We start from the raw sequence: 26,325 nt of genomic DNA on the forward strand, positions 1-26,325 counted from the left end.
CTCTTATCCCGCAATGACGTCTCATAACAGCAACAATTCACCATCGCTCCACAGAAACGATTCTGGTTTCCTTAAATGGCACTAGCCATTTTCGTCATCGTCTTCTTCTTGTGTTTGGTTTCTTCTTCTACTGTCTGTTTGTACACAGCGCGCAAGCTAAATGCCTTCTTATATACTGTCTATGCTTTATGCATGGTCTGCCTCTTCTTCTCTGTTTTTTGGTGAATTTCTGTAGCAGACACAGCGCCACCTACAGGCCTGAAATATGAAGTAGCGTGTTGAGTCATCAACAAATGGATCCGTTTGGACGCGAATATTCTTGAAACGATGCCAGGGAAGACGGGGAAATAAAAGATAGTTTTGGTACGTGTGGACGTGGCCTAACCGATAAGTGTCACACAGAACAAATTAAGTCCTTGTTTTCTTAACACTTGAAAAAAAGATTTGTCTTACTTTAAATAACACTGATCTATCTATCTATCTTCTGCTGGTAGATGGGCCCAAAATAATAAAATCATTGTAGTGCTTAAAATCATTGGCCAGCCAAATGATCATTTAATGTAAACTAACATGAACTTTGATTTCACATTTTTTATTAATGCTTACACATATTGCTATTCTATTAATAAGTGCCACAGCAGGAAAGTTACATTCTCCTACTGTTTGACTCATCAAAAAGGTGTCGAATTTCTAAATCAAAGCTCATTATTTTTGACATATTAATCTTCTTCTTGAATTTAGCCTTTTAAAGACTATAGTGCCACTTTTGAACACTTTCTTTGCACTTGTCAAATTGGAAATCATCCCAACACCTTTAAGATTGATCCACCGGGTACAATGAGGCAGTAGTTCAGGAAGGAGATATACAGGTAAGATCCATTCAAAGCTCTTTACATTCAATATACAATAAGTTTTGATGTGTCAAAGCAAACAAATAGTTCAAAGAAGTGGATTAAAGGTACTAAAAATGAATAAAAATACTGATAGCCACAGGTTTCCTCCTGCAATGAGAGGAGGGAAAAACAAAAACTCTTTCACGATTTCACCTCTTATAAGTTAGAGGAGGTGGTCTAGGTGCTAAAGTAACATTAAATATTTCTCAGGATCACTTCAGATCCGATTGACAAAGAAGATGGTGAAATGAGGAGAGGAAAGAATGGTTTCTACGATCACCTTGGTTCCACCGTACATTGAAGGAAGATAAAGTTTTAAGGCTCATGACTCTAGTGTTAGTGTGAAAGAGAAAGGAGGGTCTGGTTCTTTATCAAAGCTGCCAACTTTTATCCTAAAAACTAGCTACGCTTTCAAGAAGATGGTCCAGAAACTGGAGCCACGAAGACAACTTCAACTTCATCAACGGCTGAAGGAATGAAATGGGAAGAATTTGGAAAAGTTGGATGGGAAGATGATGAAAATCTAGATAATCATGATCCTGTTTGTATTGGCTGTTGGAATGAAAACTGAAACAAAGGTGATGTTAGTGTTAGTAGGACGAGATGTCGGAGGAACTGCTGCTGTTGCTGGTGGAGGTCTGGGCCCTCTTGATGTATAGGTTGAGCAGTTTCATCTGTAGGAGGGAAACAGCAGGAGGGTTAGAGGACTCCACCTCCGAGACTCTCTCTCTCCACCTCTGAAACACTCAACTGTTTTTTTTTTATTCAAGTCCATCTCAAACTCCCTGCTCCATCCAGAGATTAAGGTGCTGGAATTGGTGTAACATTTAACACTGTCATCCTAATGTTTTTCTTTTTTTACTGTAGATGCTTATCACTGTATTATTGTCCAGTCATGATCTGTATTTATACTTGTATATGCCCAAACTTCAAGAACTCCTAGTTAATATCTGGCTTGTTTGGGGCAGTCGCCGTCTCTGCATGGGAGACTTTAATGGACGCGATTCACTAGACGTGCATTTGCCAAATCAAACAATAAGTCCTTTTCTCTTTTAAAAATATTGCTTGTAAATGCTTCAAATGAAAACAGGGTTCTTTTACAGCCACATGGAGCAACAATGCCTCATACAAAAAACTAATCTTGAAGAATAGTTGAGATTTATGCTTTATCTGAAGTGTTTTCAAACTGTATTTTTTTATTTCTTACCTAAGCTTTCATCCATATGGGGCTAAAACTAGTATTGGGGGTGATTCGTCAATGATACCTCTAAATAAATAACGTTAAATTGGATTCTCGTGTCACAACGAGGTCACCAGAAATGTAAATTTTGCCAAAAATAAACTCTCACTGACACTGACTCGAGCTGCAACACCTTTTTCTGTCTTCAGCTGGATGTTGAAACTATGCTGATAGAAACTCAGCGACACCGGTTCAGGACTGTGAAGAAAATGTTAACGCTCCCTGAATGCGTGTCAGACTGACAGCTTGAAAGACAGGACATGAGTGTACCTTGCTGCCGGTCAGCTGAGCGAGGTAAGGCTTCAGCTCCTCTCCGATCACGGAGTAGATGGCCACCAGGCAGAAGACGCTGGCCTTCCTCACACTGCTCTCTGTGTTGTCGTAGCCCTGTAACAGCGGAGGACGGTGACTAAAACACCTGTAGGACACTCCTAAATGGACTTCAAAGTAAAAAGTCTCATGTTGTGCATCTCACCTGAAGGAGTCCAGGTATGATGTCAGACAGCAGCTGATGCAGCGGCTCCTTGGCGATGCGTTCAATGGCCCTCGTTTGCATCTTGATGGCAGCCAGGTTAATGGGGTAGTCTGCAGTCTGCACGATGGGACAGAGGACCTTGATGCACTGCTCAGGGTGGATGGAGGCCGCCAGCGTGGAGGCCGCCTCCTCTGCCGCACGCACCACCTGCATAATGTAGGGCATAAGTGAACCCTAGTCTGGAGCAACGGAAGTACATTTCCATGATAAAGCCTGACATCCGGCTCTCACCTTCCGCTCTCTGTGTTTTGCCGTTCCCAAAATCCCTTCGAAAACTTAGAGCTAATAAGCTACATGCTGAAAATTTCAAGTTTTGAAGAAAGTTTTGATTTTTGGTTCTTTCGGGGAATGATTATAAGATTTTTAAAGAATATGTTTACGACATTTCCTCTCTAACTGGGACGTTTTGGGGCCGACTGGTGGGATTGCTGTGGACGAAGTACACACGGAGATACACTGGTAAGAGCCAATGAGGTTTAACCATTTATCATGTTACTGTATTATGTCAACAGTTAACTTAATTTAATATTGTATGTGGGGTTTGTGGGGTGCAAATGTTCCACCTAAACAAGTTCCTTCCCAAGACTATTCTGTAGAGCCACCGTCGCTGTGTCCAGAGCCTAGCGCTGCCCAAGACGATTGTGATTGGTTTAAAGAAATGCAAACTAACCAGAGCGTTTTTTTCTCCTATCCCAGAATGTATTTGTGGTGTAGCCAGACCTTACTCCACAGCGCTGTGGAGTAAGGTCTGGCTATGCGATGCTAAGTGAACCCTAAATCACAGCATCCTTTTAAAACTGTGACTAGCTTAACCAGACCTAAAAAAGGCTCCTCACCTCCTTGTGGGAGTCTTTATGAGCCTCTAGCGTCTTCATGATGGTAAGCTCAGCGTAGTTCTTAAAGCGGGCCGGCTGATTCCTCAGGATCTCCTTCAGGACCCGCAGGGCCAGTGCCCGGATCGTGTGCTGAGAGAGACGAGTCAGTTCAAAGTGACTTACAGAAAGTGTGAAGGTCACAACGTATTTTACAGAGGATAGTCCTTACATCTTTGTCCCCCAGCGTCTCGAGCAGTAGCAGCAGCATCGTCTTAAAGTGTTCCTCCCACACCACCAGGCTGTCCTCTCGGGCCACTTTCAACAGCTCCAGCAGAGTCCCCCGTCGGTCCTCGGGGCCCCGCTCCCCTGCCTGGCCCTGGGAGAGCTCCTTCAGCAGCTCCCCGACCAGCTGCAGCTGCTCAGCGGGGACGGCTCCAGGAGGAGAATTAAATATATTGTGTTACTTTGGTCATAATTTAACAAAAACATTTATCAAGTGCTTCAGTGAGTGTGTGTGATGCTGGTAAACGTCTGAAGCTCAGATTTAAAACATCCAAAAGATAAACAGACGTAGAAATGAAGTCGTTAATTTGCTGTGTGGACTTTTTGGTATTTCAAAGCTCCTCAAGAGAAACTTTATAAATCTGTACCTGTTTATCTTTTGGTCAGTCTATGGGACAAGAGGAGACTTTCTCTGACTCTAATATGTTGGTGATCCTCAGCTAAAAGTTAGTTTTCTTCTGAGCATGTTGTGGAAAAGGACTCAGTAATGCAACATGTCTTTACCAGGGAAGCTTTTGGGATTCACGATCTTGTTTTCCACACATTCTTGTCTGCTGCCTGCAAAGAAAAAAATTCCGTGACAAACTAAACACCAACAAAATCATAAACTTTTCAGCTACTTTCTGACCAGATGTGATTGTGGTCTCACCGTCTCGCAGCTGCTCCACAGCGTCCTCAAACAGCGCCTCCTTCAGGGAAGCTTTGTCCAGTGTGCTGATGCTGTCCGTGTAGTTGTACGGGTTATAGTCTCTGAAGCGCGGGCCGGCAAAGGAGCGCGGCGAAGGCGTATTCAGCAGAGACGTCTTGTTGTCCAGGGCTGTACGTCCTCCCCCCACCACCTCACCGCCGAGCTCTGAGGACGCCCCGACTCTGGACTGAATAACGACAACATCACAACACAAAGTTCACTTCAAAGTCCTCCAAAAACATACGACAATATAGGAAATGTATTCCTACACTCTGACCGACCCATGTAAGGGTTTCATAAATTAGAGCCGCTAATGGTGGCAGGAAATACAATCTTATATCTAAACCAGAGAACGTAACGGTTGCGGTTTTATATATGCGGTTAAACTTGTGAAACTGTCACAGTTTGGTTAGGTTTAGACACCAAAACTACTTAGTTGAGTTTAGAAAAAGATGGTGGTTTGGGTTAAAATCTGAATTTACTTCACCTCCTAAATGACGCATGAAGATAAACTCGCTGTTTACTTTTATTTTCAAACGGGACTCAAACCTCGGTCTCCTGGGTGAAAGTGCTGTGTTTGTTTGACCCATCCACCATCCCAATGTCCGACGCGGAAATTTTGCGCTCTTATACTTCGGCACCTTACTTCCTGCTTTGCTCCCATCATAACTACTGCCTACGGCCATTAGAGGGCGACGTCACTACAAATGCTGCATGAACAAACAACTTATGTGGCTGTTTTACCTCAGAAAGTCTGACAGTATGAATGAGCAGGACAGGCAAATCATAAAATATATAAACGTGACATATAACTCTACTTATTGCCTCAGTTCTTTATGTGTTTGGTTGCACAGAAGAGACACTGAATGGTGGGAAACTTTACAGATTAAACCATTTTCTGACATTTTGTAGACTAAACAAGTAATTAATAAGTCAAGGAAATAAATTGTCTTATAAACATTGGTTGGAGCCCTCCGCTAATTATAGAAGTATCTTACAGTTGTTTGTGTTCATAAACTAAGTGACATCTTTCTCCTCACCATGCCGTCCCTCTTGCCATCTCGCCTCAGTGGCTCCATCAGGTCCTCTTGGCTGCGGAAGCTGAAGTTCTGGATGGCCTCGGTGACGCCGCGGAGAGAGCTGTAGATCTCCTCCGAGTTCAGGTTTTCACTGTCGTACTCCAGCATGCTGCAGCATGGGAGAGACGGGCTTGTTAGAAAGAAAACTATCACATGAGAGCTGGTTCTGCTACAAAAGGTTTCATCATCAGGGGATTGTTTGCGCTCTGAGGGAAACAGAATGTAATTATGTGTGACTTTGATGCTTGAAACGATTATTTTCGAAGAAAACCTATCTAGGAGATTTGAGAAAGTTGGAGTTCTCCAAAGGACTTAACCTAACAAGCCTGACATGAAGAACCATAGATGCTTTAATGTAGTGATCTAAGACTACCTGAGCTAATGGTTGATGGTCGTGGAAAAGCACTGCTTTTGTTTAAAGCTTGTGAATAATGAACAAGGACGCTTACCTAGACATGGACAAAACTGAATCCCTACCCCTTACTTCTAGTGCTGGGCTGTTGCTGGTTCGCAGCTGGTTTTAATCCTTTTTTTGGTCCCTGTATTCCTTTTTCACTTTCTGCACAACGGTTCTGTTGTACCCTGCGGCAGCCATCTCCCGCTGTATCGGCACAAACACCGGCTTTTTCTCGAAGCTCCCTTAAGTTTGTTTTGAACTTCTGTCGAGGAACATACTGCTAGGAGACTAGTTTTTCCCCTCCACAGACCATGGCTTTGATTTTGCGTCCATAATGAAGCTCTGCGTTTTTAAAAATGGCGGTCACAATGTTTTTGTTGGTCTTGTTGGTTATGATAATCCCGCCCCCAGCCCGAGATGTCAGCAGTATTTGGTTCAAGATCAGCTAAGGGTTGGTACAACTCTGGAACCAGTTTCCCTGGCCAAGAACCTTTGTGTTTTGACAGCCAAAGAACTGCTTCGAGATTAGGCACCAGCTCCGAACCGGCCCTCGAAATGCCTTGGTTTGAAAAGGGGTAATGGATATTCGTGTGTACATTTCATTATTTTTTATTTCTTGTCTCAGCTTTAACTTCTCGATCCCAACGTTCCAAAGGTGAGTGCAACAACAAAGCAGAAGTGCTTCAAAATGTATTTTCATGCACCACAACACATTGTGTCCATGACTAGGAAACAAGCAGCACCACAGAGTCATAGTTGGAGCCTGCAGTCCACTTTTTCTGTGAACCATGATGTAGCTCAGTGCAGTGCACGTGCATAGCCGTGCATGTTGACAAACTGACGCAGGTAGAGACAAACTGTGTGAGTCGTGCACAGAGACACTGATTGCACATTTTCTCACCTGGGAACTTTTAGTTAGAAACGAGAAACAAACGAATGGACAGCGAAGGACAATTTGAGCAGATGGAGGCACAAATTGCTGCAGAGGTTACGACAGATGAGACGATCTGAGTTTTTAGAGGTTTCACAGTGCAAAAAAGCATCAATAGGACAAAGAACTGATATGGATTGGTTTCTTTCCTAATTGTAGAGCCCCTTTTGAAGTTATTTGAAAAAAGTCAATAGGGGAAAGAGAACATTGTGCACTTTGTGAAAGTATATTTAAAAAGATATTTTTTTTGTATCCATCATTATGCAGCTCTACTGTGAAACCCCATAAAAGGGAGGAGAAAAAGAGGGGGTGGGGGTTACCTGGGTGAGTAAGCTCGCCGCACTGCCTTGACGGAGGAGTGGGCAGTGGGTGGAGGAAGAGGGGAGGGGAAGGGTGGAGGAGGGAGCTTTGAGAGCCCATCTGCGCTCCAGCCCCACAGCCGACTGCAACCAGCCGGGGAGGAAGAGCAGAAGAGGGAAAGGGAGGAGGAGGAGGATGAGAGCAGCCCAGAGAAAAGATAGAGATGTGAGAAAATAAGGAGAAGCTCTGTTCTCAGTCCGTGTTGAGAACTGGCACCAGTATCATGCTGCTCAACCTTTGATGTATTGTAGCTACAAAAATGTTATTAGCAGGAAATCATTTAAGGGTGAAGCATCACATGCTTGAGTCTAGAGCAAGTCTACATGGGTTAGGAGTTTCTAAAGATAGAGAAATGTGCTTTTGTTTCTCCCACCGTGGTGTCACACTAAAAACTAACACTTAAAAATGTCCTATCAAAATGGTTTGGATCCTGACTAAAGATGATCCACTGATTTTTCACGCCGGATATAATTTGAAATAAAAGCATGAAGTGCTGACTGATCTCAGATATTGATATGTATCTGCGAGAACAAAAATACAACAAATCTGACATGTAATCTAATCAGTGCTGAGTCAGGAACAGTGATGAGAAAGCTGTAAAACATTTGGAGCAAAATAATTCTAACTATCTCATTAAAATAATTTGACTCAATTTAAGTAAGTATTAAGTTAAATTTGATGTGGTTTAGCACCACTCCAGCTGAGTCTAATAAATCTGATATTTTGTAAATGAATGAACTTCTAATCATCTGATATCAATATAAAACAGGTGCAAACTATATTTCTGATGCAGAAGAAATTACTGTAATGAGGCTAGGTTCTGATATGGAGAATTAAATGTATTTGAATATCTTTAACTCACCAAAGGTGAGGAGTGTGACTGTGGGTTCGAGGTGCAGTTGTGCAGTGGGAGTGTTTCTGTGACGTACCTGGGAGAAAGACCCCCATGGGAGCAGTTGGTGGGCGAGGTCAGAGGGCTGCTGCGGCTGCTGGGCGGCCTCGGAGGCGTCCGGCCTGCCGAGTTACTGGGAGACGCCTGCAAATCACACAACTGGCTTTAGAAACACTGCCAAAAAACATCTGGAAATGTGAGTAGAATGTGTTTATCGATTTACTGATGTTTGTAGATTAAATGTGTGAGTGGAAATTGTCAGTAAGCGAGCCTGAGTTAAGATTATTTTGTCAGAGTAGAAGGTAAAAAGTACAGAAAATATATTTGATCAGTTAAAATGATAAATAAAATGTGAAATTTAGAGATTATCTTAAATAGAGTTTGGTTGGTGACTGAACTAAAATTACTCAGGTCGATGTTCGGTTTAGATTTTCAGATTCAAATCTTTATATTTCAATAAATTTTGTGTGTGTGTTACCATGCTGATGCCACTGTTGGCGCTGGCATTCCTCAGGTGGTTGTGCAGCAGTTTGGTGGTCCCATCCTGGAAGGTTTTGGGCAAAGCGCCGAGCAGCATGGTAAACTCTGGCGTGTTCAGCTCAAACAGGGCAATTAGCACCACCTGGGCCGCCTACGACACACACACACACACACACACACACACACACACACACACACACACACACACACACACACACACACACACACACACACACACACACACACACACACACACACACACACACACACACACACACACACACACACACACACACACACACACACACACACACACACACACACACACACACACACACACACACACACACACACACACACACACCACTTTAAATAACTTTGTCTCACCGCTGTTGCCATGAGCTGTTTGAGGTGTTAGTAAAAAGTTTATTGCAGAGGTTTTGCCACTGAAGCATGACAACTACACACTATGGAGTCATAGGTGTGCCATAACAAAAGAATACATCTGTAAAAGAATAAGAAAATTTTGAAATATAAAGAGAAATAAACAAAAGAATAAATAAATGTGGAAATATAAAGAAAAATAGCATTATTTATTCGTTCATTTATTTCTGTATATATAATGTATTGATATAGATTTTTAAAATATATATTTATTAATCTTTTGCATTCAATTACTCCATTTTATCTATACATTTTAATTTAAGATTACTTATGTTAGATTTCTTATCTTAGATTAGATAAAAGTGCCAGCGAGTGTGTCCAAGGACAGTAAAACCTTCCCAAGAGAAAAGAAATCCTCAGCAAATTCTAACGGTTTTAAAATATTGAGACATTTTTATAAAATTTATGAAACAAGACAAAGGGAACAAGAGAAAGCTCCTTAACTTGAAAGTAAACATTAGAGTAAATCACATGTTAAGTTAAATGTTAAGAAGCACATTTGTTGCAGTGAGCGTGCAGCATGTCGGTTCAAATCAAGAAAGTTAAGCAAAAGCCCGAAACGAATGGTTTCCCCTTCAAGTCTTCTTCAAGATCACTCAAACTGCACAAATTCATGCACAACTTGCTGGAAACATCATGTGTGTTATGTTTAGTTCAGTTGGTCACAGTTGGAGTTAAAACTGCACAGACCAAAGCCCACCAGCAGCTCATGCACATACTGAAGATACATTTTGAAGTCCGCTGAAACATCTACGACCCATTTTCCCGATTTTACCAGCCATGAAACAGAACCCTCACATGATTCTGAAACTTGATTTAAGAGCAGTTAGTGTTGAAAAGCCTCACACCACTCAGTGAGAACATGATTGAGCAGACACCCAGCTGCTCCCTCTGTGTTTCTGAGAGTTAGAGGAGGTTATTCCCTCTGCTCATGCTGTTTGATGGAGAGTCTACCTGCTTGCACCTCTCCTCCATGTTGCCCTCTCCAGGCAGAGAGGCCACGGTGCTGGGTCGGCCTGAGAAATCCTCCCCTGCCCAGCTATGAAGGGTCTGGGGGTGCGGTGGACGAGAAATGGCGATTGGAAAAAACAAATAAAATCAAGACGTGAAAAGAAAAAAAATTAAACAAATAAACGTACAAATAAAGAAAAAAAATTGAAAAGTTGTGAGAGAAGATGAGAGGTGGCAATGAGACTCCAGACCACCCCGCCCTCCTACCTTGCGGACGTCAGAGCTCTTGGGCTCGGTCGTCCAGGTGATAATGCGAGAGACAGCGAGGCGCGTCTCGCTGGAGTTGACGAAGTCGCCTGGGTCCATCTGACGGGCGAGCGCCTCAATGTAGCGCAGGATGGCCACCTTCACCTTCAGGTTGGGTGTCTGCGTCTGATCCACGATGAAACGCATCAAGATGTTGAACTGCTGTTCGTATGAGAAGGAATCTCTGCAGGGAAACAGGGAAACGAGGAAATGCAGCATTGAAAACATCCAATGCATCAGCTTTACTTTTTAATAACTCCTCCAACTCCTCCAACCCTGCCAGGAGCTAAATTTAAACATTACTGGGAGGAGATGGAGAGGAAAAATGTATATTGTAGTTCTAGTTTTTGTTATCTGGGCTTCATTTTGCATAATTTAACTGAAGACTTTTCAACCTTGGATTGGTATTTTGCAAGTTTTAGAACATGCAACATTTTTGACACACTAAAGTTGTGCTCAGTCTTTTTTCTTTCTTGCAGCCTCTGATATCAGGCCACGGTGCTTCAATCAACCCCATAAACTCGGTACATGGAGTCAGCCAACAAGACAGCGAGCTGAAAAGGAATTTAAGCCGTCCCACTACCGGGTTTGACCTGTTCGAAGCCGTTACAGCCTGCCTTCCTAAAATTCCTTTGAGCCTTTCGATATTAAAACCATGGATGTTATCAGACGTTTTAGTAATCATGTAGACCAGATGTTTCACGTCAGTGTTTTAGGAGGTATTAAAAACGCCTTCTTTCAAACTAAAGAACTGTTTCCCAATCTTAAAGTTCGACAATGGTCCCGATGTTATTCTTTGTAGTATTCTAACCTTTCTGTACTTTTATAAGAAATATTTATGATATTTCAAAGCGTGTTTATTTGGAAAGAAAGCACAAAGGACAGTATAACTTTAGAAGTGTGCAAATGCTAGCACAGAAATGATAAATACAGGATCATAAAAAACAAAAGCAAGACATTCCTTCTTTTTTTTTTTATAAGACTTTTTGAATGGCCAGTGACTAAAAATGCATTTTTGGAAGCAAAGATTGAAGCCCAGCTGCCAACCTGGTGACGTCCAGGGCTTTCTGGACTTTGGCCTGGACGGAGCCCAGAAGGTCGGCCCCCATCTTCTTCAGCAACTGAGTGAGCAGGACAAAGAGCCAGTCCTGCAGGTCGTCCCTGTGCAGCGTGATGAAGTCCACCAGAGTCTCCAGGAACATACTAAATACCTGAGAGAGGAGGAAGAAGAGGAAGGAAGTCAGATTCTTCGCAGTGATTGTTTGTGTCAGGTTAGTAAACACACTGTGCTGCTGAAATCTGACAGGACAGTTGGCTGTGGTGAGTAAGGTGAGTAACACTTACTCTCTGGTGTTTGTTAGAGTCCACAGCAGCGAGGAGGCATGCAACAAAAAAACACACTGTGTTAGTTTGTCCTGCAGTTAGTTCTGACATGTGAGCAGTGAATTCAGTAAAATAAATCAAGCCGACATTTTACTTTGACCACCAGCTCTGTAGGCATTACTTAATGGGACGAACGGCACTGGCCCAGAGGCCCAGAGTGTCAGGGGCCCCCTGGCCTTCAAAACGCAAAATGTCCCTTAAAGAGACACATACAAACCAGGGTGGGATGCAAAAAAACTAGAAAAAGATGACAAAGACACTCAAAATGACTACAACGAGACGTAATGGACCACAATGACACGCAAAAATTACTAGACTCAAAAAACTACAAAGACACTAAAAATGACTTCAAAAGAGACACAAAATCACTAAAAAGAGATGCAAAATGACTACAAAGCAGCCTGGTGGTGCAGTGCAATGCAGTGCGAAACATGCTGTGTGTTACAGAAGCCCAGCCGTCTCTCACCTTGCTGTGAGGATCTGCAAACATCCTGGTGAAGATCTCACAAAGCCTCTTGAGCTCCACGCGACTGACAGAGAAAATAACAGCACATTTATAATTTAATGTCAATCTATTTCAGTTTGGACAGCAGTTGAAGATCTTTGTGACACACTTAGAAGTCACAAATTGAAAGGTCAAACATATTTCTGTATCTGCTACAATTAGCATACCATTTTCATGACACAAAGGGTTGACACAAAGATATTCAAGGGTTTTCTGTCTTAGTTTGAGCCCTATTTTCATCTTCTCCTCATGATTAAAAAGTGGATCAGCTGCTTTCTAAGTGGAGTCTAAACTATTTATCAGTCATGGTTGTGAGGTATAAACTTAAAAATTAAAATACATATAGAGTTTAAGACAAAGTATTCATACATAGTAATTTCTTTACATTTACACTTCCAAAATAGGTTTTAAGACTTTAACAAAACTTTAACTAAAAGTCTCCCATCAGCTACTTTTTAACTACTTTCAACATTACAAATACAATAGGACACACATTTTATAGAAAAAAACTGGGATGCAGGACAGTGAAAGTTAAAGAAATGTGGAGCAAATATCGTATATGTCACCAAAACTGACTCTAAGTTCTTAGTTTTGGTCACAAGCACCACAAAACACAACTCTTCTCTCATGAAGTTCTCAAACAATGCTTGAAGTGAATCAAACTTCCAACACCCCAAAATAATAATTTGCAACAAGCACAAAACAGAGAGATGCAACACACAGCCAGCTCCTGACACCCACCTGAGCATCCTCTGGCTCTTGAGCAGGTTCTGCAGTCCCAGCAGGCCGTCCTTCCTCTCAGACCAGTTGGCGCTGGCGCAGTGGTTCAGCACCTCGGCCACGTCCTCCGTCTGACGCAGGTAGTGAGGCGCCACGCCTCCGTTGCGTGAGCTGTACGAGCGCTCGGAGCAAGCACTGGAGGCGTCACTGTTGGCGTCGTCGTCCGAGTACATTCCCGGCGACTCAAAGCGCCGCCTCACCGGCCTCCGCTGAGTGGAAGAAGAGAAGACGTTGGGGTTTACAAACAGAACTGAAAAGTAACGGCAGCGTGCTCTCTCTATCTGCCTTTAGATCTAGATCTACTGCTTTGAGAAGATCTACAGTACCATGCAGATACAGAGACAAAGACATGCAGGTTTCTGATGATGTCAGACAGGCAAGGTTATTTCATGCTGGTTGGACTTTCTTCATCTCTCACTTCAGGGTTAATGTTACAAAGAAAAAAGCAGTTGTTGTGATTAGACAGAGAAGGAAAATCAATGGTTGGAATTCTGCAACAGCTGATATCTTCGGGTCACAGAGCACTGCATCCCAACCGGCTCTCTTTTCCATGTTCAGAATGTAAAAGTCTGTGTTTAATGCTCATATTCTGCATGCATTGACAGAAAGGTTCAACACTGTCAGACAAGATGTATGTGTACCTTACTCCTCGAGTCTCCTAAGAGCTGGAATTTACAAAGTCCAAGAAGAAAGAGGAAAGAGGGAATTACTGCAGGATTGTACAAACTCTGACAACATCCACACGTCATTCATTTATCTTCAAGCCACTTTGTTATTTTTACAAAAAAAATAATTGAATTAGAGCTGCAAAGATTAGTTGTCAACTATTAAATTAATCGACAACTGTTTTGATATTCGAATAATCGGTTTGAGTCACTTTTCTATTATAAAAAGTCAAACTTGTGTGATGTCAGCTTGTTAAATGTGAATATGTTTCTAGTTTCTTCTCTCCTCTGTGACAGTAAACTGAATATCTTTGAGTTGTGTATAAAACAAGACATTTGAGGACGTCATCTTGGGCTTTTTGGGAAACACTGATCCATATTTGTCACCATTTTAAAGACCAAACAACTAATTAATTCATCCAGAAAAGAATCAACAGATTAATCGACAATAAAAAATAATCGTTAGTTGCAGCGCTAATTTACATTGAAAGTTTGTTTATTTATTTTAAGTTGAATGTAAAGGTTATGGGGATGCCCCCTCCTTTTTGATCAACCGACTAAATTGGTCATTTTGGTCTTAGTTGACAAGTCATTTTTTATGTTTTTTTTTCATACTGAATGACTTATTTCCTAAAAAACTTCTATGCACATCTCTGGTTAACACAAGATTTAAAGTGGTGCTTTTGTAGGATTCTTTAGGGAGGAACTTAGTTTTACAGATCTGTCGATTAAATCAACTAATTGATAAGTCGGCAGAATCATTTCAGTGTTAGTTTACTAAGAGTTTTTTCTTCTAGACAGCTCTAGAAGATTATGTCTTATAAAGATATGGTAGGTCTATAGCTTTATTTGCATAAGGGCTATAAAACACATATTTTCCCACTGGCCTTCTTACCAGAGCGTCAGCGACAGCAGCCTCGACGTCGGTGCCGGTGTTGAGGATTTTCATGGCGTTGACGGATGCCGAGATCCGAGCCTGATGAGACAGCCGGTCTGAAAAAGAAAAGATCAAACATCAGCAGGTCAGGAGGAGTGTTTGTTTGGCAACAGCCACTTAGAAAAATAATAAGGGACTACAATTCACTCCTCACTTTCAAATAAAAGTATCTCCTTGTATCCATTGTATAAATGTCAGATGAAAAAACTAGAAAACCAGACCCAGGAGTGAGTGTCTCGGTCCTGTGCTTTGTGGATTCTGGGACCAGTTCAGTTGCGTAAAATGTATTTACTAACTTCATTGTTTATGTTGGGATTTGTTTGATCATACAGCAAAATTTAAAAATACATTAAATAAGATTTGGACAGTTTCTTTCTTCTTCATGTCTCATTAACGTCAGGAGAAGGCAACCGAACTTGTACCAGACCCAATTCAAAGCTAATAGCAAAGGAAGCTGCAAAAAAGAGTTGGGTAATAACAATGCAACATATCTAAGCAACCAGCAACAAAAAATAAATACAAAATGCAAAAAACATACCATGAAAGTACAAAAAGAGTGAATCAGCATTGCTTAATGAAAATGTCAAAACTCTGTCATATTGCTTTAAAATGAAGCTGCAAAATAAAAACTTCTGCATTTGGCTGATGATCATTTCACACTCTCGGTCCACTAGAGACTGAGGCGAGAGGTGAACTTCGGCCATGCAAGGAGAGGCGTCAATAAGCAGGACGACTCAGTCAGCCAGATAAATTAATACAGAATAGAGGGTTGTAAATACAGCTACAGAAATCTTTGCGGAAAATATGTCTTTATTGTATCTGGCAGACTGAGTCAACCTGCTTCCTGAGAGGACCTCACTGGTCACCTGAGTAGCACTCTGCAGAGGACAGGGCGCTGGTTGAACGGGAGTGACGTCGAGTCACTGGAGGAGGAAGTTAGAGGAGACGACTATTGTTACAGAAATACAGATGAACAGACACCTGACAAAGTAAAAGACAACCTCAGAAATAACACCTATATCTACAGGAGCTCTTTACATGTTTGCACATACTTAATCAGAAGATTAAGAGTAGAGCTGCAAAGTTTGAGTAATTTTTTATGAAAAGAAAAGTAAAACTTCTCTGATTGCAGCTCCTTAAATATGAATATTTGCTAGTTTCTTCACTCCTCTGTGACAGTAAACGGAATACATTTCAGGAGGTCATCTTAGGCTTTGGAAAACACTGATCCACATTTTCTGACATTTTTATAGACCAAACAACTAATCCATTAATCCAGAAAAGAATCCACAGATTAATCCAATGAAAATAATCGTAAATTCATTCGACACAGAGCATGCAAAGACTAAGGCAGGAAAAACAGTTATCTAGACAGACAGATGTGCAGAGTGAGAAGGGAAGTGAGGTTTGTTTGGCTCCTACAGATTTTTTACTAAACTGTCAAACAGAAAGCTAACACTACTCCTGTCTTCTTTTGAGCCATTCTGTGCACTTCCCAAACTTTACAGGAGTAGTTTTCTACTCCCCTGTACGAGCTCTGGTGTGGAGGTTTTGGGGGATTTTCAGTACTCACCCAGGGGGGAGAAACCCCTGGCGGGGCTGGTGTCGCGGCTGCTCTCGCGACTGGTTTCGCGGCTGCAGCCCTGACTCATGCTTGGTCGGGGGATTCGGCTCCGGGCTAGAGGAGCACGGTAGAGAGACAGACAGACAGACAGCAGCGCAAGGGGAGAGTTTAGCTTGTAGCACAAACAGCCAGACACTGACACACCTGAAGCTCTGCAGAGAAAGTTAGTTGGGCAGGAGAGAAGGGAGAAGAAGACGACTTAGGGATGCTGCACGTAAAGTGTTAGTGGGAGGAGAAGGAACAGGAATCTTGTTGTCTTGTGGGGTGAGCATGCAAATCTGTGCACGTCGTCCTCAGAACAATCAAACATACATCTCACTTCTGAGGTATTTTGATCCAAAGATTCCCTTTAACCTGCAACTCTTAGTCCACCTTTACAAGCTCTTCATCAGATTGTATTTACAGCAATGCTACCGTCCATATGAAGTTTCCGATCTCAAAGTCTCTGTTCAAAATTCAATTTCATGACTACATTTGGGGATTATTCAAAAAATGGTCAATAGAAAAATAACCTACCAACCGTAGTTCTATACTGTGTCGAGTAAATGTTATAACAAGCCTAACAAAATGTCAATATTCTGGTTTTAAATTGACGTTTAGTGTATAGTTATGGTCTTAATGCTGTTTTAGGGGCTCGTTCACCCACACAAGAATTAGGGGAAATACTAAATATGTTATATTTTGGCATAAAATAGTCAAAACTGAAGATATTTTATAGCATACTACTTTGGCTTTCAGTGATTAAGTTTCAGATTTTAAATGTCTTAAATGTCTTAAACTGCAGCTTTAATTCCTTCAAGTGCTTCAACTTCAACAAAGCTTCCAAATAATCAACATTTTCCTGACTTTGGTTCAAATGTTTCTGCTGCAGTCTTCTTTCAAACCTTTTGTGATTTCCAGTTATTACAGATCTTTGCCTAAATCAGAATTTTTGACTAATATTATGAAATGTATTTTTCCAGCTCTGTGGTTGAACTCCCTCCTTACCCGTTCCTGATCTGGTGGGGCTGGTCTCTCGGCTGCAGCCCTGGCTGCGGTGACCTCGGGGCCGGCTCTTGTCGCTCAGGCCGGTGGAAGTGCTGTTGGTGGTGGTGAGGGCGGTGCCCATGGCCGGCCTCGGGATCCTGCCGTAGGTGGAGCTTAGCAGGCGGCCGGGAGAACCTGACCTGCTGCCGGCTGAAAGTATTTAAGTGAAAATTTTGTTAATTGTCATCCAATCCTGAAACGTGTCAGTGTTGCAGTTTAGTTTGGTGTTAAAGCCACTGGAAACCCAAATCCACAATAGCCTTCTAACTATGTAATTTTGGATGTTATGCTCATTATAGTAAGTATCTAATATTATATAATAATATATCTATTAGTAATTCAATTTCAATCCAAATTCAAAATATTGTCATTTACATTTTTTGTTAATTTTCCTGGTATTGGGTTTGAATTGGGCATGGTTATACTCAGACATTTATTACGAAAACTATGCAATAAATTCCGTGAACCAATCAAACCAATAAAAACTCCACGAGTCACGTCACTTGTACCCTGCAATAAAACCACTGCTCCCGCTCAATCTGCCCCTTTCTGAAACTTATCAATCATCTCTCCTCTTATCAAGCCTTTTGCAATTTTGCTAGCTAACATATATATTTATATATTTTTTCTTTTTTTCTACCGTAATGTCTGTCTGTCTGTCTGTCTGTCTGTCTGGGTTGAAGTTTAATTCCTCTGATGCCATTTATCACAAACAGGAGGATAATATCACAATCAGAAGAGACGAGAAGCTGCTCACGTTGAGACTGCGAGACGACTTTCCCTCGGCTTCTTCCCCGGCTGTCTGTCACAGACGGACCGTTTCCTGAACTCGTTCTTCTGGTTCGTACTCGACCTGGAGACGCAGAAAACAGAAAACTAAAACTTTGTACTCACATCAAAGTTAAAACATCTCTCAATATGATGACTGCTTCGGTTTGGAAGTTTTCTACACTTCTGTCATGCAGAGAGAAATTACATTTGAGATCACAAGGAGGGAAACGTGACAGAAGATACGAGACAGGGAGTTGTGGTTTTCATGAAAAATTAAAAACAAGTCATTTGATCCTACAACTCATTACGCAGTAGATGAAAGTTTTGCTTCATAACAAACCTAGCTATTTTTTCCGAAATAAGGTCCCATGGTGGTCCACCGGAAGGGGAGGGACTTTGCCTCTCTATTGCATACTGTAGATTGATCCAAGTGTAGGAGAAACAGTACACCATGCATAGACAGTCCATGCATTGACAGTTCCATCACAGACTACCACCATTACAGGACTGATGGGGAGCAAAACAACACACCAAGGAGGCATGGAGGAGCATCATTCCCGTGCCCACATTTGGAGACACACAGCACACAGCTTACCATCTGCGTTAACAGACCACGAGCCGTCTGACAGGTGGAGCCCGGGATAGACACAACAAGGATCAGGGTCAAGAGGTTAAGCTTTAGATATGCTTGACAAAAGAAGGAACAGCTGGGATACAGAAAATATGATTGCGACTATGATTGTCATCTGATTTGATTTCTCATTATTTGACAGAGATCCATAAATAGTCTGTGTTCAGAGGAAGAAGTCCTTCTGTGTCCAACATTTGAATGTGAATTTAAGGCAACTCGAGTCATAAGATCGGGCATCTTAGCAGCTTGGAATTCTTTCATGGTACTTGAGTGCATCTGGAGCTTGTTTTGGTGTTTAACATTAAACAATTAAAGACTGGTTGGATCTTGGAGAAAACTGGTTGAAAGATAATTGTGCACACCTTTTGTACGACATATTATAAAAGATCTACACATGAGTACTACATTTTTTTCATGCTATATGAATCTCACACATAAACACTGAGCTGCAGATAAACAGCTTTAAAACTCATAGTTCAGGTAGAGTAACATTACAGAATAAAACATAAAAGATATAAGCTGGTAATTGTCTGCATGAACACCTTTTGTTGTTAATCATTTAGTTTAGATGATGATCTTTGATGAGATTGGTTGTATCGGAATTAAACAGTAGTGATTGTGTAGAGACTCTTTCTTTATGCATACTTGTATCTTTAAGCTAAATGTGCCTGCTAACACTGCAAATACTAACAGCTCCACAATATTAGCAACAGCTATCAATATTGTTTGTAGCATGAAGCATAAATAAAATGTAGTTTTGATGTTAAATCGCCCCGCATGATTTCAAAGACATCGATGTTTAAAATGCAACGTGTCTTACCAAGTGAAGCGTAGGATCCAGGGGGGAGGGCCGAGGCCGAGCTGAAGGGTGAAGCCGACGACTGCATGGCAGAGGACACGGCGGGCATCCTGGTTCGGGCCGTGGCGGTGGCCGCCGCGTTGACGTCCACGTCGCTGCGAGAGCGCTGGAGGGAGCCTGGAGAAGAGGCTGCAGCAGGCGTCCTGGTGTGGGAAGCTTTGGCTGGAGGAGATTGAAATAATCCAACGTTACAGCAGTTTAACGGCTCAGTTTCTTCCTGTTATGACATGCACTTAACCTGCATGGGGCTAGATTTTAATTCAACAGCGCACACTGAACTCACTTTTAAATATTTAGCAATGAAGAGATACAACTGTGTGTTCCTCGCCTTGATTAATGATAAATGGAAGAATCATGTATTCCACCAGAGAGAGGTTCTGCCACTGGAGGCAGGATGAGATGCATATCGGTTTTCTTATTTTGCACTTGAGGTCAACTTTTTCCACCTTAAAAGTCTTTAGTTGACACTAAAACTATGTTTTGATCGTTTGCTTCACCCATTACCTGATGCTGTGAATGAATTAAAAGAACAAAATGACTCACATCTTGTTGTCCCGCTTCCAAAGGTGTTTTTTACAGACAGCGGTCGACTGAGGAGACAAAAAGCAAAAGAGATAAATATACTTAAACCAACCTTTGTTCAAGTAACACAAAAACAAACTAAAAACGTGTTAATTTTAATGAAATATGTGAACTATAACGTGATATCCTCCACTAATAGAAAAAGATATGGAGGGATGCATATTCTCTTCTACTGTGAATAAAAATAGAACAGCTTGTAACAAAATATTAACATATCGTTCATCATCTGTGTCACTTACAGAATAATGTAGTACAAAATCATCAATGCAGTTTCTTAACGTGACGTAAACGGCCCAAAGAAATCCGAGCTCAGACAGAGAGAATATATTAACACCGACACAACGAGATGAGACGGAGGGAAACAGGAAACTCATTGACTATTATTTTATGACGATTAGTGTGTGTGTTTAACACGATGATAATTGTTGATAAACTGGACAAAATCTACTTTGCAAGAATATTTTTTAGACATAGTTATTAATTAATTGCACAAACAAAGTCAGATGTCATAATCTACTAAAGAAGCTTTGCATTCAGCTAAATATCCTCCAATCGTTGCTCCTCTGGGCAGCTGTGGAAACAGCATTGCCGTACGAGGTTTTTACATCATTGCTGCCTTGATGTACATGTATTCCTTCACAAACCAATTATAGATATCACTGGGAGTAACGCGATTAAACTCACGCGAATGCCGTGAACATTCCCTCTGCTTCTTTACGTGCCATAAAAGACGGATGAAATCGGCCCTTTAATTGCCAAACGGTGTCATTTCTATACAGCCACAGTCCGTGACGCCAGCGATTAATCTATATACAGCAGACATAATCAAAGTGCCTTAAGTGTCAGTTATTTCTACACATAAAACAGGACAGTTTCACCAAACTGTTCCTCCATCCTCACGTCTTCCTCTCTTTTAACCCTTCTTTGGGAGGATCTAAGAAACAAGGAGGTGTGATGGAAGCGAGGAATCGATTCCTTCTTATGTTTCCCAGTTAATCAATTAATTGATGGATCAGAGAAGAGGAAGCGTCTCACTTGAGGCTCTCCTGGGAAGAGGAGGAGGAGCGATCTGAGGCGGGCAGCGACACCAGGCTGTCTCCGCTCCTCAAGTGAGCCTGCAGAGCTTTCTGATAGGACGCCTCCAGGCCCTGGAACAGCTGCTCCGCCTCCCGCCTGAAGTGACTGTGAAAACTCCAGTAGCACCTGCAACAGCAAACCGGATGACCAAAGAACATCTTAATATTATGCTTCTCTTCGTCAGTGTTTCTCAACTCTCAAGCTGCAGTTGCAACAAACTGTGATAAGAGTAAGTTCACATCGGTAAGAAAACAAAAATGTGCAACTTACTTTCTTGCCACAGAGCGAGCCTCTGCATCTGCATCATGGATACCTTTCTTTATCGTCTCCATCAACACTGCTCCATGTCTACAAAAGGGGGAGAAAAAAAAAAGAAAAAAAAGAGGAAAATGTGAGTTAAAACAATAATAAAACATCAAAGGTTGATAATGAAAAGCACATCAGTAAAAAACCTGAGACAAGCAGCTGGAAAATAACTATATACTTACATATATCAGGAAAATATCAGATCAAACAATTAATAAACAAGATTACACGCACACACGCGCATGCATGCACACACGCACACACACACACACACACACACACACACACACAAACACACACACAGATTGATCGATGAGAACCAGAGCGCTCCCCTGGTAGTTTTGGGGTGGGGGTTCAGCTCGGGTTTCTCCCTGGCGGCGGTGGTAGTGGCAGGAAGCAGCCATGCAGAAACACAATGGGGCTTTTTGGAGGCAGACAGAGATCCCCCCTGGCATTGCCATGGAAAGTGCTGAGATTGACCACAACCTGGCTGGTGTCACATTTCCCGACAAGGCAGCGTGTGGTACTTTAAGCCTTTCACAAGCACCCATTTTATACTTATTGTACAAATATCTGCTATATATAGTTATTATTACTGATGGAGAAATGTTGATGACAGAACTCAGATAACGTACAGTGTAATCTTTTCTCACCTCTCCAGAGAGCTCGTCTGCCACTCCTGCAGCAGCAGGTCCAAGAACTCAAAGCAGCGCCTGCAACACACAAGAAGAACTGTTTAAGTGGGATCTGAGCATACAGGAGCATGACATCCATTAATTTCTACATTTTATTTAAATTCAGAACTTTCCCTGACTTTTCAAGCCTTGAAAAAGAAATATCATCAGAGAACCAACAACAAAAACTAAATAATCAAATTAAATTAAGGCATGTATACATAAAATTAAAATAGATATGTTGAAATAAAATAAATAAATAAAAAAGCATTAATAAAAAAAATACATGTAAAATTAGATAAACAGAAAATTCAAAATACAAATAAATACAATAAAATACAAATAAAATACCTAAATAACATTGCAAAAAAGTAAGTAGTGTATGCAAAATATTACTAAAAAATACATATTCTTAAAATAAAAAAATAAAATAGAATATATAAATCCAATAATATATAACATAAAATACAAACATAATAGAACATTTAAATACATCTTAAAATTACATAAACAGCAAAAATAAAAACAGAAATATCTGAATAAAATAAAATTAAATAAAATGAACTACTGTGTCTCTCACCTTCTGACAGCCACAGATTTGGAGGTACAGCTGCTGGTGATGATGGGGATGAGACGTGGGTAGTGTGTGTGCTGCAAAACAAAAGAACCTGGTGTCAAAACCTGTTGTAAAAAAATTCTCCATCTACCACATCATCTCAGTAAAGCCGCCACGTACTCGGAGGATGAGGCGGATGGTGGCAATGCCGGAGGTAGCCATGACTTTGGCACTGTTGGGGACCAGGTTGAGGAGGGTCGGCATGATGGCCTCTGCCGCGTGGTCGAACCGACTGCCCAGCACCAACGACAGGTGGCTGGTGAGAGCAGAGTAGACACTCAGGTTAAACTACATGAGCAACCAGCACACTGTGTTGTACAGAACGACAACAAGCAAAGGAACATAAAGATGGTTCCTTAAACCAAAACGAGCCTAGGGGTTAATAACAGATGTGTACCCACTCTGTCGTTCTCTGGGACATGATTTCATGCTAATCGAATGTGTTTGTAGCTTGAAACAAGCTAGCGTGGACTGCTGATTAGCTTACAATGCTAGTATTCAGGGCACAGGGAAAGTAAAAACAAATCGCTATTTATACCACTAAATAAATATAAAAGAAATATCACCACACTTCAACGGTAGCATAATGAGGGTCCCTAAATGTTAACCAAAGCATTGAGAACTTTGTAAGTGTACAGACAGTTTATTAAAAAGATAGATTTTTAAGACAGTAGCTCCCAAGACGGCGGCCGCCTGTATACTGGAACGACTGTCTTTATAATCTATCTTTTCAATAAACTCAATCAGCCTACTGTATGAGTTGCAGCAGATTTAAAAGGGAAACTGTCTTACCTCAGAGTGAGGCATGCCTCTCTGACCACCTGAGAGCGGAGGTCCTTGGCGGACAGTTTGAACGCTGCCTCCATGAGCCGCAGCTGCTGCGGAAACCCATCAAACTCCACTGCGCCGGCCAGGAGCAGCGAACGCACCTTCTTTAGCTGGAGGAACATGAAAAAGAGAAGAAACAGCGATCAATAAAAAGACATTTTCACCTAACTGATCACCTTATAGTGAGATGACTGAGAGGACTTACAGCTGCCACTCTGAGCTCCCAGTCCCTCTTATCGTCTGACAGCACGTCTCGGATCTTCGTCATGGCCTCCTCTACCTCCCTGTTGGAGTAGATCTGGTGGAGAGCAGGAAAATGAATGAAGAAGAAGGATAGATGAGAGGAAGCCAAGAAGAGAAGCACAAAAAACACAGCACGAGGCTGAAAATGCAACATTTTATTAAACATCTGGAATACCTGCACTGTGGGGACGTCCTCAAAAGCCTGGATGAAGTCCTCTTCGTCCACAGCTCCAGCACCAGACCCATCCCTCCCTACAGAGAACACCAGGGTCACACAATTTCTTAAATAAATGCTTTACAATTTGCCTTTTATTCACCAATTCACATACACTCTTTATCACACACCCACACCCCGATGAAAAGCTACCTAACCTACTCAAGGACACGTTGAAACCGCTCTATCTTTTTAGTTGTTGCTTGAATCCCATCAGAAGCGTTCACTTATTACAATTTTTGATGTTTTGTTTCCCTAAAACATATGTACTTTTTTATACAAGATACAATTCAGAGAGGGGGAAATCAACATCATTTCATAACTTAATTTCAAATGAATTCATGGATGAAACAGACAATCGTCTAGGTAGGTAGGTAGGTTACCAAGCATCTTATTTTGCAGAAAGATAAATGGGTTTTAAACAACTTTAACCAAGTTTGATGTCATATCAAGTGCTTTCTGTTCTCCCTGCACATTTATGTCATGCCATCTGTGCAGTTTTTTTCTTGTACAAATTGTCTAAATTTAACTCCAAGTATGATGAAGCTCAGAACAACCACGGAGTGAAATTTAATCACAATCAAATTATTCTACATGTCTCATTTAAAATGTTGCTAAAAATGAAGCGTTTAAATTTAATTATCCGCTGCTCAGAGCTTCTGGGGAGCTATGAATGACTTGACTCAGACCAACAGTCACACAACAAAGATTCAAGGAAATTTCAGCTGAACTGCAGGCTGTTTACACGGAGCAGAGCGTAGAGGACAAGAGGTAGTAAAAATGTAAATTGTTCAATATGTATAGCACAGGGAGGCGCCATTATTATTTCAATGTTGTTAACACTTGGAAAAGATAGATAGATAGATTCCAATTCATGTTATATAAATTATCCAAAAAATTCAACTTGCTTTTTTTAATGATTTGTGGCACAGAAGACATTTTTGAGTTGTTCCTACTTCTTGCCATGATGGCGCTGTTTCTATAGAGGTGCATAGTGACGTGTGAGACGACCGTGTGGAATCTGACCTGCAGACTTGGTGCTGGAGGCGGGGCGTCGAAATGAACCCATGCTCACCGTCTTCTTCCCAGATAGCGAGACCCCTTTGGAAGAGGACGAGGAGCGGCCGCCATCCCCCGAGTCATCATCCTCAAGGTTTTTGTCTGGAGGAGGAAGAGCAGAGAAGACCGACAGAGGGCTCTGGTCACAATGACTCTTCAGTAAACTCCACCACTGAGCATCTCAACGATGCAAAGCAGGCAGGCGGACTCCGACATTCCTGCATGTTTTACATTTTGCTGACGTTTAGTTGATCCAGAGGGCATAACTCACATTCCTAGATCACCAACCTAAACGGGCTAACGATGGCGAGGAGGTCAGAGACACAATGCCACCACTAAAAACTGAACAATTAATCCAGTGTTCCCAGTAAGAAGCCCAGAGTGACCACAGGAGAATAAAAGTGTGTGCTATAATTCTGACTTTGTGTACAGGTTACAGGTCTAGGTACAGGATTAAATTCTCTAGGGGACTCTCAAAAGAAAAGTTTTAGTATTAAGTATTATTTTTTTGCAAATTGTGCTTTAGTTGATATAAAAAAAAAAAAAGTTTATTCTCTTTGTTCTAAAAAGTAATCTTCTTCATCAATTAAACTTTTGGCCTACAAATGTCACAAACATGTTGTGACATTTGTGTTGTTGAATGTTTTCTTAAGTCTGTCTGATATTTTCAGATTTATTGTTACGTCCGGCCGCCAGTTCAAAACATTAAAGATGTTCAGTTTACTCTCACACAACAATAAAACGAAGAAAAGCAACACATCTTCACAACTCTCCAGAACAGAAATGTTCAGGATTGTTACCCCTAAATAACCTGCAGCCCACCATTTCTGGTTGAATATGTTGGACGTAAACAATCCTTGTTATGGATGTAATGTGGACAAAAAAAAAAAAAAAAAAAAAAAAGTCCTGTCCTGACTTTTAATTGCTCAGTGAATAAATACATAACAATAACAATCAAAGAGGCACAGCGCTGTGTGAATATCTCCTGTGGGGGACAATCGAGTGCCACGTGAGCGCAGTAATCTGCCCGGCTAGCAATCAATCCTCTTTCATTATTCACACACACACACACACACACACACACACACACACACACACACACACACACAATCAGGTTGCAGTTTTTTCCTCCTTGAAGGATCAGAAAGGAAGCTCGGTGAAACACCTTTCAATACCAACACAAGGTGACTGTGTGTGAGACTGAGTGACTGTGTGTGAGTGTGAGTGACTGAGTGAGTGTGATAGTGTGAGA

At 41.5% G+C, this 26,325-nt stretch overlaps 1 protein-coding gene across 15 annotated transcripts in view; it reads right to left on the reverse strand.

The window, feature by feature from the left end:
* Positions 1 to 576: 576 nt before the first annotated feature.
* Positions 577 to 26,325, reverse strand: part of LOC114550965 (CLIP-associating protein 1-B) — a 44,331-nt gene continuing 18,582 nt past the window's right edge. For 3 of the 15 annotated variants that reach the window (XM_028571991.1, XM_028571987.1, XM_028571988.1), the window contains 32 exons: positions 25,041 to 25,175; positions 23,976 to 24,052; positions 23,763 to 23,855; positions 23,522 to 23,667; positions 22,850 to 22,985; positions 22,694 to 22,764; positions 22,093 to 22,152; positions 21,404 to 21,481; positions 21,092 to 21,259; positions 20,018 to 20,064; positions 19,436 to 19,636; positions 17,971 to 18,066; positions 17,175 to 17,363; positions 16,137 to 16,241; positions 14,522 to 14,619; positions 13,603 to 13,626; positions 12,923 to 13,170; positions 12,143 to 12,206; positions 11,638 to 11,640; positions 11,341 to 11,504; positions 10,255 to 10,477; positions 9,991 to 10,086; positions 8,591 to 8,743; positions 8,150 to 8,256; positions 5,494 to 5,641; positions 4,415 to 4,640; positions 4,270 to 4,323; positions 3,713 to 3,915; positions 3,505 to 3,633; positions 2,609 to 2,815; positions 2,404 to 2,520; positions 577 to 1,567 (listed from right to left, as the gene is read on the reverse strand). In XM_028571991.1, the coding sequence (XP_028427792.1) occupies positions 1,484 to 1,567; positions 2,404 to 2,520; positions 2,609 to 2,815; positions 3,505 to 3,633; positions 3,713 to 3,915; positions 4,270 to 4,323; positions 4,415 to 4,640; positions 5,494 to 5,641; positions 8,150 to 8,256; positions 8,591 to 8,743; positions 9,991 to 10,086; positions 10,255 to 10,477; positions 11,341 to 11,504; positions 11,638 to 11,640; positions 12,143 to 12,206; positions 12,923 to 13,170; positions 13,603 to 13,626; positions 14,522 to 14,619; positions 16,137 to 16,241; positions 17,175 to 17,363; positions 17,971 to 18,066; positions 19,436 to 19,636; positions 20,018 to 20,064; positions 21,092 to 21,259; positions 21,404 to 21,481; positions 22,093 to 22,152; positions 22,694 to 22,764; positions 22,850 to 22,985; positions 23,522 to 23,667; positions 23,763 to 23,855; positions 23,976 to 24,052; positions 25,041 to 25,175 (3,950 nt within the window). In that variant the 3' untranslated portion in view covers positions 577 to 1,483. The remainder of the gene's footprint in view (positions 1,568 to 2,403; positions 2,521 to 2,608; positions 2,816 to 3,504; positions 3,634 to 3,712; positions 3,916 to 4,269; positions 4,324 to 4,414; positions 4,641 to 5,493; positions 5,642 to 8,149; positions 8,257 to 8,590; positions 8,744 to 9,990; positions 10,087 to 10,254; positions 10,478 to 11,340; positions 11,505 to 11,637; positions 11,641 to 12,142; positions 12,207 to 12,922; positions 13,171 to 13,602; positions 13,627 to 14,521; positions 14,620 to 16,136; positions 16,242 to 17,174; positions 17,364 to 17,970; positions 18,067 to 19,435; positions 19,637 to 20,017; positions 20,065 to 21,091; positions 21,260 to 21,403; positions 21,482 to 22,092; positions 22,153 to 22,693; positions 22,765 to 22,849; positions 22,986 to 23,521; positions 23,668 to 23,762; positions 23,856 to 23,975; positions 24,053 to 25,040; positions 25,176 to 26,325) is intronic. The other 12 variants (XM_028571999.1, XM_028571997.1, XM_028572001.1 and 9 more) reach the window with 9 other exon arrangements.

The sequence above is a fragment of the Perca flavescens genome, chromosome 24, assembly GCF_004354835.1.
Source record: "Perca flavescens isolate YP-PL-M2 chromosome 24, PFLA_1.0, whole genome shotgun sequence".
NCBI classification, from domain to species: Eukaryota; Metazoa; Chordata; class Actinopteri; order Perciformes; family Percidae; genus Perca; species Perca flavescens.